We start from the raw sequence: 15,118 nt of genomic DNA on the forward strand, positions 1-15,118 counted from the left end.
TTCGGTGCGACGACTCGGACGTCAAAATAAAATCTTTCTCTTTGAAGTGCTGTCAAACAATATAAACAGCACGTGTAAAAATGCGTATAGAAACTTGTTATTTCTGCTCCTCCCGAGTCTATCCGGGGCATGGGATCCAATTCGTGAGAAATGATTGCAAGGTAAACTATTTCCCGTACTATCTCGACCATCAAAACATGAATTTCCACCTATTGCGCCACAGTGAGAAAACCTAACCAAAATCGCCTCAGATTTTCAGATTCTGCCGTTCAAAATGTCACGCGGCATTCAAGAAGAAGAAGAACCCGCGTAAGACCAAATGGACCAAGTCGTACCGTAAGACAGCGGGCAAGGAGTTGGCGATCGACCCCTCCTTCGAATTTGAGAAGCGTCGCAACACTCCACTGAAGTACAACAGAGAGTTATGGACGAAGACCATCGAGGCCATGAAGAAGGTTGAAGAGATCCGTCAGAGGAGGTCCAACACGTACATCATGAACCGCCTGCGCAAGGGCCGCGAGGTGGAGTGGCAGCGGGACGTCAGAGAGGTGCAACGGGACATCTCACTTATCAGGTAAATTACTAAATCATCTTTTGTATTTAGTTGAAAATAAAGACAAACTGGGATAGTGTCTGTATGAGTGACTCCTTTTGAAACTTACACATAATAAAGGTGACTATGGGTAAACATTTCAGGTTGTCCTATGATACTTTATGTTGTGTGTTTTGTTTATTAGTTCCTATTTTTTATACTAACAATAGATGTCTAAGTCGTGTGATTGTTTTTGTACATGTATTACTAACACTTTGATCCATGTTCGTTGAAAAATAAATAAATTATTATGATTAAGTAGCAAATGTAAATCCATAGTTACAAACTTTTTCATGTAATTAGTAGGTTCCTTCACCACCTATCCAGCAATATGTCAATTCCTAGCATAGCATTCATAACTCAACATTGAAATAGCTAAAGAATGGCGAAACCTGACCCGCTTTGCATAAGTTAGCAGCCACTCACCAAACCTATTTTAAGTTATTTATAAAAATTTCTATTATCAGGGAAAAATATTTAAAAAAATCTAAACCATGGGGTTCTTGAGATATTAGGGTTCAAAAGTAAATTAATTAAATATATTTTTTTCGTTAAATAAGATTTTGCTGAATGGTACACGCACAAATAAGTTTATAATCTAAATCATGGGATTCCCAATTCATAGCGCATCACAAAATGCATTACATGATTTTATTTATGCAAATAATATCATAATTATTTTTGCACATTTCACACTCAGAAACCTATTTTTATAAAGAGACCAATTTCAAAAATTATTTCATTCTATTCAAGTTCCCGTTATCCCGAAGTAACATAAAATACTTTTTAGCCAGGAATTCCCACGGAAACACTTTTAAAATCAATTCTTAGCTCGAGGGTAACATCTAGTACAGTAGAAAGACTTGATCTTTCAGCACCTATATCTTCGTTCTCCCATGTCTCATAATAATAAAATTAATACCAGTATATGCTGTAGTCAGGGACTACACATCAGTGTATGTTTCATCAATGGCCGCTCTGGGTCATGGCGCCATATAGAAATGGCCATTCTCCTTTCAGCAATATCCTTATTTCAGGTCCCCAGCAGCCGGCCTCAAGCAGCGCCAAGCTGAAGAAGAGGAGGCGGAGATGGAAGTGGAGCCCGAGACCATCGAGGTCATTGACTCCAAGGGCCGCAAACAGAAGATCACAGCACCAGTCATGATACCCGAGGCTGGACAGCTCATTGAAGTAGGCGGCGAAATTGAGCTTTAAAATCAGCAGACTAAGGTCCAATTTGTGAAGAAAACTAAAGGTTGACTGGAAGAAATTACAAGTTTGGTTCATGATCATAATCATAATATCTCAGAAATGGATAAGATAGATGTTTAAGTGTCTTGAAGAATATAAAAACAATTAAATTAATTTGTTTTCATAGTATTTGAACCTGTCCTTGTGCTAGTATACAGTGGATGCTTCACTGTAATATTAGAATCCTTTCAATAAGGTTTCATTAAATCCATTTGATGTTATTTAGTGTAATTAAATTATTTTTAAGTATGTCTCTTTTTATTTATATACTATTTAGTACACAACACACATTCATATACAAATTTAAGTATTTTAATCAACCATTAATATCCATTAGCATAGGAAGTAGGAACATATTGTTCATGTCTCATGTCTATAAAGAAAATATTGATTCCCTAAGGTAATACTATAATCCTCTTAAAAGTAGGGGTACTCAACATTTTATAAGGTACTTTATAAAATTCTCATTAATTATGTTGATGTTATGGCACTCTAACTCTACACACCCTTTCAGTTTAACTCCATCCCTTAAATTACGATTATAGTGTTTGATTTTGATATTTATATACAGGTATTTGTTTCTAACTCAATCTTAACTAAGGGCGTCTTGCACAACAAAGTTAGGCCCGGGTCTCCTATTTACTCCGTAGGTCGGGTCAAGTGTCACCGCCGTAGGCCGCGTCACGATACTCACTACGTCTATGCGTCAACGTCGGCGTGTGAGGGAGACCGCATCAGTACATTTCTATAGTGAGCATCGTGACGCGGCCCACGGCGTGACGCTGGCCGCGAACTACGGCGTAAATAGGAGACCAAGGCCTTAATCAAAATAAAATAGTTTGTCTCTTGCTCTGACAGTATAATGTCAGAGCAAGAGGTCATAGATTTAATTTTGATTAACTTTGTTGTTCAAGACGCCCTTAGTCATAAAATATTATAAAAGGTGGAGTTAAGTATGAGCTAATGGAAACACAGGAGGGCTATGGTTCCGCACCCCTGCCTAATTCAATTAGTATCGAATGACGGTTCGGATTTCCTAACAACGGATACAGTTTGCATAATGTCTCTATTACAATATAACGTGTAATTCATAAAAGTTTTTTTTTAACAAAATGGCAGTTTTTTCATACATTTTCGGTCTTTTGATCGCGTGTCTATCATACATAGTGTACCAGAAATATGTGAATGTATACCCCAGCTTAGTGAAGAAACCAGATAAACGATATGATTACATTATTGGTAAGTTTAATATAATAGGTTTTATAATCAAAGTCGGTACTCGGCCCATCTCTAGTTTTGTTGCATGTAGTTAGGTACAGGATAGTTACATTCCTTGAAATAGGAGCCTCACTATAAATAGGTAAAGTACGTGGTACTACCAAACTACCATCCCATGCTACAGCATCTAAACTTTTGAAATAGCATGTGATAGTGGTGAAAGCTTGATAAAAAGTCTTTTTTCACGACCGAACTTATACTGGGCAAAACAAAGTACCTACCTACCTACCGAAAATTTCAAAGCGGCTAAAATCACGATTAGCAACAAGTAACACTTTGGTAGACCTTGGCGGAGATGGCGGGGAGACTTTTGCCTGATGGCGTCAGGCAGTCGACAACAGAGATGTGTGGAATAAGCATGGGGAGGCCTTTGCCCAGCAGTGGGACACTAATATGGCTAGGTACTTTAAAAAAATACACTTTTGTCACGTGCCGTCTGTTCCTAGTGGGCGCCGGCACGGCGGGATGCGTGCTCGCCGCGCGGCTCTCGGAGAACCCTGGCACCAGGGTGCTGCTGGTGGAGGCCGGAGACCAGATGGGCTACTTCACCAAGATCCCGCTGACTGCCACCGCGGCGCAGCAGGGGCCTAACGACTGGTCTGTGAGGACCACTCCACAGAAGTACTCTTCGTTTGGGATGTGGAATCAGGTGGGTAGAGCAAGCTTTAATTGATGATATCAAGCGAGTTGGTACATGACCAAGTGGAACTTTGAAATTTAATCGTCCCTATTAAGTACTTTGTACGACCCTCCATCATATTCTCCAGATAAACCCTAACAGGTTTCTGAAGCACCATTCATTTGTAACCTAAATAAATGTCTTATGTTTGGGAACACCCAAATATTCCGAAAAACTTTTTTCCGAATTTGAAAACACCGAATATGTAATTTACGAAATATTGCAATACCGATTTTTTTAAATGCCGTATTCTAAAAATCACGTAAATTATAATTTCGAATATTATAATCACGAAGATTTGTTATTACGATTGTCAAATACACGAACGTTAAAAAATACGATTACTCAAGCATACGAAAAATAAAATACCGATTTATTATAATCACGAAAAATTCAAATCCCGATCGAAAATGTGATAATTCGTGATTTTGACAAAAAAACCGTAAACGTCTTAAAAACCTTAGACCCAAAACCTAAAGATAGGTGCGACGACGAGCAAAGCGAGGAGGAGCGTGTTAGGTGCACATAGATATTGAAAAACAAAGCGGAGCGCAGCGAAGCGGAGCGGAGCGTTTCAAATATAGAGCAAAACAATTGCTCGGAATTTTATGGTGTTTAACCTTAAAAACCTTAGGACCTAAACCTAAAGATAGGTGCGACGACGAGCAAAGCGAGGAGGAGCGTGTTAGGTGCACATAGATATTGAAAAACAAAGCGGAGCGGAGCGTTTCAAATATAGAGTAAAATATTGTAAATAGAAAACTATTGAAAAACGGGGGAAGTGATGTAGCGACACATGTTATAGTCACGTTTTGCAATGTCAGCTTTCTAGTAACTTCCAGTAGCGATCAATGCGCAGACGCTAGTCGTCTCGCGCCCGCCACTTAGATAACACACTTTAGAAATGTAACTTGGTTATCATGTATAGAAAGAAAGTCAGTAAATAGTTTGGCCTCAAGAAATCCTGCATTCGTTATTTATCATGGATCCCATAGTCACACTCCTCTTTATACCCTAAATTGGTGACCTCCGACAATCTGAACACGCAACCTTCGGAAGAAATTATGGAGTCAGCACGGCGATGACGCGGCATGGAACGGCGCAGCATGGAACGGCGTGGACGAGACGGCTCCCCCAGCGAGGCCATGGGGTAACAAGCGACATCAACACATCAAGAAATCAACTGGAAGTGCATCACCCCTTCACAAATGTTGGTTACGCAACGAAGACGTTATTAGCGTATCGAAGCATCTCAAGTCAGCACCTGGACGAGCGGAACACATAGAAGGTGCGATTGCGCGTCCACGACGGCAGGTCAACGGGCGGTAATCGGCGCTTCTGAAGTTAGCGAGTGTTGGGCTGTTTTCCTCGCTGCGAGGCTGCCGAGCTGGAGCATAGTGGACTGGTCACCCACGCGGAGGCTCACTCGAGGGTCCTCATGGAAGTTCCCGCCAGGATGGACGAGAGGTGCAACGAGAGAAGCTATTTAGATCGGAAATTCACATGGTTCAATCACACACGAGGTCGTATTCGCGGAACCGAGGTAGCAGCGTTCATCTTGCACGGTCAGCGGAATGTGATAAGCGCGTCGCGAGTGAACAAAGTGCTACGTAGTTATACCGAGTGGTTATTGTGTGAGATTTATAAGTTTGATTTGTTAATTTTGTATCAGTATTGAAATGTAATTTTGTGATTTCTGTTTTGTTTGATATTGTATGTTTCAAGTTTAAAGCTCCGTAAGAGAGGCTTTTGTAACATAGGTATTACGTATTGTACTTGAAAATTTTTGACAAAAATTTTGAAAAACGGGGGAAGTGATGTAGCGACACATGTTATAGTCACGTTTTGCAATGTCAGCTTTCTAGTAACTTCCAGTAGCGATCAATGCGCAGACGCTAGTCGTCTCGCGCCCGTCACTTAGTTCACACACGAAATGTAAATTGGTTACTATGTGTAGAATCTGATTAAATAGTTTGGCCTCAAGAAATCCTGCATTCGTCATTCACCACAACCCCGTAGTCACCCGACATGTAACTCGACAGTAGTATTTGTTGTTAAGTAACACAACAAAGCAATGAAATTGCTCGGATTTTTACGGTGATTAACCTTAAAAACCTTAGGACCTAAATCTAAAGATAGGTGCGACGCAAGGGCGTACCCAGGTAGGGGCAGGGGGGGGCAGCTGCCCCCCCCTAGAAGATAAAATAAAGGTAAATTTTCCTGTCAAGTGGGAATTAAAATTTAAAACGTGTTAACCTACCAACACATAAATAAAAGCATTAGGTACGTCACCTTAAATCGTAAACCTCGTAACTTAACTTTTTGGTATCAATAGAAGCGTTTTTTCAAGGCGCATCTTTTCGTATTACTCTTCAATCAATAAAAAAACTGAACTCAGAGCAAATTAAGTTCTTTTTTTCACCTAACTCTAAGTCATGATTTTTACACAAAAAACCTCGTAAGTCCTACTCCCATACAACGAGCGATGTAGGCGAGACTAAACGTACCGTCTACGTTTTTTCAATAAAACTAGGTTTTTAACTTTGTGTTTAATAAGTACTACATAAATATATTATAGTACTTAACATTGTTATTGGTCAATAAATTTAGAGTAAAATTTTGCTGTTTATTAGCAAGGAATCATTGGCTCCTCCAACCGATCCCATCACAGTCATTCTCTTCGACTTGACAAGACAGGTGCTCCTTGGAGTGTAATAGGTTGCACGGCTCCCGTATAGAGGCGATGGACTCCTTTGCGAGGGCCCCCAGATTTGTAAGTACCCCGTGCACTGCATGGCGTGCAGAGCACCAGCTACTTTTTGATTCCGGGGTACGTCTTGAAATGCTCCGCGAATGACCGATCTGGTGGCTCCCTGCTCATTAGGAGTATGTAGGGTGTCAGGAGGGGCGCTGTTTTAAGGCCTAGGCGGTGGACCATGCCGATGCATGATGGTATTCAAGAGTGCCCCTAAAGGTACCCCAAGGCAAGCGCAACTATCCCAGCGGTGCCCATCTGCATCCGACAGTGAACGAACGCAGAAGAATTTCTACTTATACGTATTGTATCATTTCGTAAGCCAAACTGACAATTCGAAAGGTCAAGACTGTTCAGCCAGGGGTGTTACTAGTTAAAAGAGCTTGTCAGCCTCTTACAGCAGGTAGATGGGTCGGTATACAGAAGAAGAATCTGAAGTACTGTCTCTTCAGGAGCTTTATCGTGGCCTCTTTCCAGTCAGTGGAGATTTCACTGGCACTCAAGCTGCGATTCAACAGACAGATAAACTGACAGACAAACCAGCTCTGAGCGCCAGCACCCATACACGGTCTGGTATGCCATCGGGGCTAGGAACTATTTTTGCGCTCCGTTCCAACTCTCGATCTGTCACTCCTTGCTCGTCAATTGATGATTCCTAGTCCCTGGGAAACAGCGTGCTTACCACTAGGGTTTCAACGGCGACGGCGGGACCATGGACTCAGCCTGCCTAATACTGATTTATACTCTACTGCTTATAAAGATAATTGCTGATTATATAATCTTTTTATTAATTACATCAATAATACTCAAAATTTTAAGTAATAGGAAAAGTTAGGGAGATTTATCTATATTTGAATAGCGTAAGTCCATCAAAGAGAACAGTATTTTGCATAATTTGAAGTCCGAAAAACTCGTGTTTCCAGGAAAAACACATATCTCCTCCTATCTAATAATAGTATTCACATAGAGATTGGGCAAATATCGTAAGTCAGTAAAAGTAAGTAAAATAGCTTATTTTTCATAACGCCGTTGAATCCGCGGCCACTTTTTTAGTCTAGTAACAAAAAAACATAAGGGGATATCCTAAGTAGAAGTACAATTTTTTTTGTCTTCTGTAAAATTTGCTCACGTGGAGTTAGGATGTTTATGATTTAAGGTGGTAGCGTGTTAACTACTAATAATACATTGACTCAAACTAATGATAAAAGTAAATTTTCATGATTTTTTGTTTAAATATACCCGACCGACCGAGCATCATCTCGAAACATGTATGAGCTGCCCCTCCCTAGCTGAAATCCTGGGCACGCCCTTGGGTGCGACGACGAGCAAAGCGAGGAGGAGCGTGTTAGGTGCACATAGATATCGAAAAACAAAGCGGAGCGCAGCGAAGCGGAGCGGAGCGTTTCACATAATATAGCTTAAAAAGTATTGTTAAATTGTATACGGATTATGCTGTTAATAAACACACTATTCTTAATAACTATTTCTTGTTAACTAAGATACATTCGGGAATTTGTATTTTCGGAATATTAAAACTTCGGGATTCGTAATTTTAACAATTCGTTATAATAAAAGGTCGTACTTTTAAAACATCGAAACAATAATATTCGGAAAATTGACTTTCGTGATTCTAATAAATATGTTGTTTGAAATTTCGTTTATTGGCTATTCGTGATTTTCGTTATTCGGAAACTTGAAATTCGGGATTGTGAATTATTCGGAACTATGAAATTCGTAATTTTAAAAATCGTTATTTTCATATTCGTAAAAAAGTAATTCGGATTTATGTAGTGTACCCCTTATGTTTGCTTAAATAAATTTAAAAAAAACAGATTACAATTGCGCTGCTTGTGCTTGGATTGACACCTCAAATACTATTTGAATCACTAGGTACCAACGCCACACACAGTGCTGACACACCTATTACCATTAAATTTAAGTTAACATCAGAAATTGAAACCGTAGGTACCTAAATTAACCAGTATAATAATGTCCTCCTAGCCGAATTTCGACCACGGCGGCCAATCTCAATTGAGATCAGCCATCTACGCAGGAGTAGATTATAGTGCCCAAGTGTGTGCGCAGTACACAGGAGCACTCTCTGTTCCATCACTCTCATAGCCCAATGGGACGGATTGACCGACACGACTGGAGAGAGCTAGGCGCAGGACCGACTGCTTTACATGCCCATCCGATAGCATGGATCGTTTCACTGTTTCGGACATCAGGTGATCAGCCTTCTATGTCCTAACCAAACTTAGAACCACAATTTAGAAACACAAATTGATGGTCCCACCCGGGAATCGAACCCGGGACCTCTGGGTCATGAAGCGAAGCTTCTACCACTAGACCACAGAGGCAAATCAACCAGTAGGGTTACTCTATATAAGTACCTAGGTACTAACGAAATACGAATGAACAAGAGCTGTTATAACCAGATAGGTACCACTCTTCACAGACATCACTAATCCCTCGAGGCAAGGGCCTGGGCGGCTCCGGCCACATCAACTTCCTGCTCCACGGGTTCGGGCTCCCTGCAGACTATGAGCGCTGGACCCAACTTGGCTTCTCAGGCTGGACTCATGAAGCGCTGAAGCCCTACTTCGTGAAGGCCTTTGGGACCACGGAAAGCGAGTTCGATTCAGAATACTGTCCGGATGTTGGTGAATGCTTGAGTGCTAAGGTGAGGACTGTGAGATTTCACTGGTGGAAAACCGATTTTCATTCTTTTTAGGCGAAAAGTACCTACTTAGTTATGAATTTCACATCCTACTGTAGCACAGCTTCATTTGTAGCTATAGATTTTGAAAATAATAAAACTCATACTGAATGATCATTTATTTAAACATTGATAGTTTGTGAGTTTTACAAGGTATATAACTGTATAGCCTAGCTAACTAAGCAAGCTACCCGTACCTGTAGGTACCTGTTATTAACAATATAAGTTGCTCATCCGCACACTTCATCTCTATGCATACGAAATACTAAGGTAAATAAATTCATACACCAGAAATTCATGGTAAGTTAATACCTACTTACTTGTTTCTCAGGCCCCAATGAAACTGAAGCTAATAGACAGTCACAACGAGCTGCTCCAAGTGTTCCAAGCCGCCTCCAGGATGCTCGGCAAGAGCAGGGTCCTGTTCCGGAGGCCGACGGCGACGGTCCGGGACGGGACCCGACACTCCACGCTGGACGGGTATCTGAAACCTGCGCTGAAGAGGAAGAACCTTCATGTGCTGTTGAAGACGCAGGGGGTTTCTGTAAGTTGGTTTTTCTGAGTAGGTAAGCTCTTTTGTTCCTTGTTAAACTACTTTATATAAATACAAGAGCTGCTTCCCGGGCCCAAGTGGCCATAATGATAGCCGACCTACGATAGTAGATGGCACCTGAAGAAGAAGAAAAATATAAATACAAGGCGGTTTGTGAGTTTGATGAGGAACAACAAAGTATTTATCGTAACTGCAACTGTAAATATCTACTAGAAAAGCTTTATGAAGTTGGATATTAGTCTGGATTCTGGATACCTATTACTTATGATACCTTTAGACTTTGTAGACCCCACATGATTTTTATTTGAAACTTTCAGATAAGATTTGAAGACAGAAAGGCAGTATCTTTGTACATACTGAAGAAGCACATAGACTTGGACAACATCTTCGTGAACAAAGAGATCATTATTTCTGCTGGCGCCATCAAGTCTCCACAACTGCTAGTTTATTCCGGTATAGGACCCAGGGAAACTCTTCGAAGGTGAGTAAAATTTAAGTTAAAAGTTTTGGTACATACCTAACTACATACCTGCTCTGATATTCATACGTAAATAGGCATAGTGTAATTTTATAAGTGATCTTCCAGACACCGACATACTTACTTACTTACTCCGCTGGCGCAGCGACCCAAAGTGAGTCTTGGCCTCCGATACAAGAACTCGCCATTTTCCTCGGTCCTGTGCTGTGTCCTGCCAGTCGCTAGCCTGAAGCTCGCGCAGGTCGGCTAGCACCACGTCACGCCATCGATACCGGGGCCGCCCGACTGGGCGTCTACCCGACGACGGCTGACCTTGATAGGCTCTCTTTGCGCCGCGATCCTCTCCCATTCGTTCCAAGTGACCGAGCCAGCGGAGTCTGTGTGCTTCGGTCTCTCCAATAATATTTGGGCCCTCCACGAGTTCTTCAATCTCAGCGTTTTTTAGGATCCTCCAGCTTCCATCGCTACGTTGCTTTTGGTCAAGGATCTTGCGGAGAATTTTCCTTTCCTTTCACCGACATACCGAAGACAAAATCTAAAGTATGGTAGTACTTATGTCGTTGTGAGCCGTTTGCAGAAAGATCACTCATAAAATTTGACCCTGTATGTAAGTAAATGTAAATGTAAATAAACGCTGTATCTTTGTATCTATCATGTTATGTTTCAATATAACATTCGGTAAGTACCTTTAACAGCAACTTTCTACCTTCCTGTAGCACACGGGTTCGTTGTCGACGTCAATAAACTATAATAAAATAAAAAAAAAATAAAAAAAAAAAACCTTTATTTCTACCATAAAATATTAACATTAAATTAACAAGTTACAGTATTATGGCCCTCATGTTACAAGTAAATCACACTTAATATCATGCTATAATCAATTCGCACATATAAATTTATTTCACAATTAAAAATTAAATTCAGACAATACAATGCAATTTCATTATACATATAGGTATTACAATTATTTACAATTATTACAACATTTTTTTTTTATACAATTCTTACTAAATATAAATTCATTTATTTCATTAAGTACATATCATTTAATCACAATTTAGTTATTAAATTAAATTAGATAAACATTCATTCAATTAACTATAGGCCATACTAATTATTTTGTAATTATGGAAGTCGCCTCTTCGGCGTAGGCCTCCCCTAACCTCCTCCACGTGACCCTGTCCCTGGCTTGTCGTCTCCAAGTCTGCCCGCATCTCTCTCTAAAGGTATCTTCCCATCTTTTCCTTGGTCTGCCTCTCTTTCTCACTCCATCTCTTGGTAGCCATTCGGTTAGTCTCTTTGTCCATCTATTATTTTCCATTCTACATACGTGCCCTGCCCAGTTCCATTTTAGTGTTCTTATTCTTTCGCATATATCCATTACTTTTGTTTTTTCTCTAATTGATTCATTTGATATCCTATCAGATAATCGTATTCCTAGCATACTTCGTTCCATTTTCCTTTGATGTATTGCAAGTTTAGTCTCATCTTTTTTACGAAGGGACCAGTTTGACATCCGTATGTGAGGCAAGGTAGTATGGCTATTTCGTATAGTTTCCGTTTTAAATTCATTTGTATGTTTTTGTTCTTCATAATTTCTTTGTAGCTCCAGTATTTCTTCCAGGACAAAGCAATTCTTCGGTTGATTTCTTTTTCTGTTAGATCATCGAATGAGATAGATTGTCCCAAGTATATGTATTCTTTGACATAGTCAATATTTTCGCCAAGTATTGAAATAATTTCTTCTCTACCATTTGTCAGTATTTAGGTTTTTGAGGTCAATAAACTATAGCTTGTCGTTAACGACCCCCTTAAGTTTTTTCCATATTTTCACTTAGAATCTGAATCTTAAACATATCCCAAAGTAAAACAACTTGATAATAACACTAGTTCGGGGCATATCAATCACAGCCCCTATTTATGGCGAGTCTCGATAATGTAACGTTTATCTACGATAACGAACACGTGTAGCGGTAGTTGGTAACAGAAATTTACATTCCTCTACATACCTAATTATGAAATGTATATTTCCAGACTGAAGCTAAGTCCCGTAGCTGAGAACGAGCACGTGGGCGCTAACCTGCACGACCACATGAACATGCCGCTCTACGTCAGCATCAAGAAACCGATCAGCATCACTCTGGCCAAGGTCTTCTCTTTCGGCACTGTTTGGGACCACTTTTGGAAGAGCAAAGGTACGTAGGTATGTATATGTTTTATGACCCTCGACAAAAAAAGAGGGGTGTTAGTTATAAGTTATGGCTGAACGGATTTTCGTTTTATTTAAAAACACTTTTATTAACCATGCTTCATTATGTATAGTTCTTCATCAGATCCTCACGTCAGAGAATATGTACGGTGGCCTGCGCCTAAATGTATACAGGCGGAGTTTTAAAAATAGCGATCTCAAGCTCATATGCTGCTCAAGCACATCCACATAAATACCACTGCTACACACATCACACACAACACGTCCCCGGATTTATAACAAATGTAGCTGGTCCCTTCATCATCAGGGATCGCTATTTTAAAAACTCCGCCTGTATACTTTTAGGCGCAGGCCACCGTACTTATACTAACTTTATTTACTATTCTCTCCGGTTGGACTGCAGGTTTCCTGTCGTTTCCTCCGGTGGCCGGCATAGAGTATCAGAACAACAACACGTCGGCGCTCATGCTGTTCTCCATGGGCACGGCGAGCGAGAAGCTGCTGAGAGAAATATCCAATTACAGACCTGAGGTAAGAACATACCACAATAGAGAGCACAAAGGGCACATCAAGGTTTTAAGGAACTTTTGGATAAACATGTATCAATGCCTCTTACGCTTATCTACAAAAATTATGAGTGGGTTGTCAACGCTGCCGCTGTAGGTATGTACCTATGTAAAATAAATTTAGACAGAAGAAGTTCGATTTAGCAATACTATCCTCGACAGTACTAAGCTCCAAATCGCAGCGATGTCAAATTGTTCGCACCGCAGACTTTACACTAACACAACAAACTCAAACCTCCCCTCCTCCACCACCAGGTATTCCGCGACTCTTTCCCTTTCCACAACCACTCGTCCAAGGAGGGCTTCATGTTCCTGTCCACGTGCGCCCAGCCCCGCTCGCGCGGCTCCGTCAGGGTGCTGGACATCAGCACCCGCGTGCCGCCCGCCGTGGACCCGGGGTACCTGAAGGACAGCTGGGATGTGCAGTGCATGGTTAAAGGTTGGTTAGAATTTGAGCGAAGAATGATGTCTCACCTGTTGAATACATTCGGCGCATCCTTGCCAGTGAGCAACCATAGCAGTGCCGCTACTCTAACTAACTTTCACCAGGGTGAAACGCTATAAAGAAGAACACGTGTTTATGGCAGAATTTGTTTTCAGGTTACGAGCTTTCCGAATTTTGAATCAGTTTATCCATTTTCTAACACAACGAGAGCAAAGAAACGATGCCCTAGTTAAAAGTCGAATCGAAGGAGGAGTAGAAAATAGTATTATCTATACTTTTATCTTTTATCTGGACTTTAAGATTCGTTTCTACATCTCCGTTGTCTAGAAAAATACCCACATCAAGCTTAACCCACTCCACCACTTCCTTCCAGCACTTCGCAGAGCAGAGCGTCTGGTGTCATCACCTCCGTTCCAGGAGATCGGTGCGCGGGTGCACTGGCCGCGGCCGGAGCGGTGCCGCGCGCTGTGGACGTACTCCAAGGATGACCAGCTAGGAGTGGTCAGGAGGAAGAAGGACAAGTGAGTGTTTGATTAATGCTTCTTTCTTTTATATGGAGAGAAAGACTACACAAATGTAACTGCCAAATAGTTATGGCAAGAAACTTTGAGGACATTTAATTGAATGGAATTTTAGGCGTCCTTAAAAATCAGGAACAAACTCCCAATAACTGTTGAAGGGATGAATGGTTTTAGCAACTCTCTTCTGACCCTACAAACAATATCAAACTTCAAGCAAGACTTTAACTTCTCTTCCTCAATTTTATGCCATCCATAGTTCAGGCAAGGTTCCAAGGCAATCAAATCAATTGAAACATTCTTCAGACCCAGCCAACTTCACTTTGAAACCCTCACGTTACAGAACCACTACAAGCAGACCTCCCGTCAAAGACTTGCGTCCTCCGGATGCGTACCTCGAGTGCATCATCAGAGAGATCGCGGTGACTGGGCACCACGTGGGGGGCACCTGCGCCGGGGGCACGGTCGTGGACCATGAGCTCAGGTGAGTGTGGAGAACCATCTGCGAGGGAATTGCGTGAAAGAAGTACTTTTGAGCGGTGCACCCTGGTAAAAATAAATGCAAGTCCAGCTTTTCGGTCGACTGCTTATTGACATAAAGTAGATGGTCAGAATTATGACTTAGGAGTACTCCCCCTTTTCTTCAACGTGAATAACGACTTTCAGAAATAGGTAGATTGTTGTTTTGACTCTCTGGTATCTTATGTAGAGTGGTCCATCTAAACACCAACTATTCGACAGTTGGAATAACCTGCTGTGATAGATAGTCAAAACGGGCATCTCTAGAGCTTTCTTCTCACCCTTCGGAACTTCAAAGTAGATCCAAACATTGTCTATCCCATCCTCTAAACTCCCAGTAGAATTGACCCACAAACCAGGACCACCAGCTCACCCGTCAACCTTTCTCCTCCAGGGTGAAGTCAGTGCGCGGCGTGCGCGTGGTGGACGCGAGCGTGCTGCCGGCGCCCGCGTCGCTGTTCCCCAACTCCGTGCTGGTGGCCGTGGCCGAGCGGGCCGCCGACATCATCAGGAACAGGATATGAACCAGTTTACGCAGAGTCACTGTAGCTCGACC

At 41.4% G+C, this 15,118-nt stretch overlaps 2 protein-coding genes across 2 annotated transcripts; both read left to right on the forward strand.

Annotated features, from left to right (window-relative positions):
• LOC105384748 (probable ribosome biogenesis protein RLP24) lies at nt 1-2,092 on the forward strand. The gene is made up of 3 exons (XM_011555025.3): nt 1-161; nt 252-574; nt 1,630-2,092. The coding sequence occupies exons 1-3, from the start codon at nt 81-83 to the stop codon at nt 1,805-1,807; spliced, it is 582 nt and encodes a 193-aa protein (XP_011553327.2). The 5' UTR covers nt 1-80; the 3' UTR covers nt 1,808-2,092.
• A 597-nt stretch (nt 2,093-2,689) lies between these two features.
• LOC105384768 (neither inactivation nor afterpotential protein G) lies at nt 2,690-15,118 on the forward strand. Its single transcript, XM_038115599.2, has 11 exons — nt 2,690-3,082; nt 3,568-3,770; nt 9,014-9,238; nt 9,606-9,818; nt 10,145-10,308; nt 12,340-12,500; nt 12,918-13,045; nt 13,336-13,519; nt 13,899-14,046; nt 14,387-14,527; nt 14,957-15,118. Exons 1-11 carry the CDS (start codon nt 2,956-2,958, stop codon nt 15,084-15,086), a joined length of 1,824 nt encoding a protein of 607 aa, XP_037971527.2. The 5' UTR covers nt 2,690-2,955; the 3' UTR covers nt 15,087-15,118.

Source organism: Plutella xylostella, chromosome 21, assembly GCF_932276165.1.
Source record: "Plutella xylostella chromosome 21, ilPluXylo3.1, whole genome shotgun sequence".
Taxonomy (NCBI): domain Eukaryota; kingdom Metazoa; phylum Arthropoda; class Insecta; order Lepidoptera; family Plutellidae; genus Plutella; species Plutella xylostella.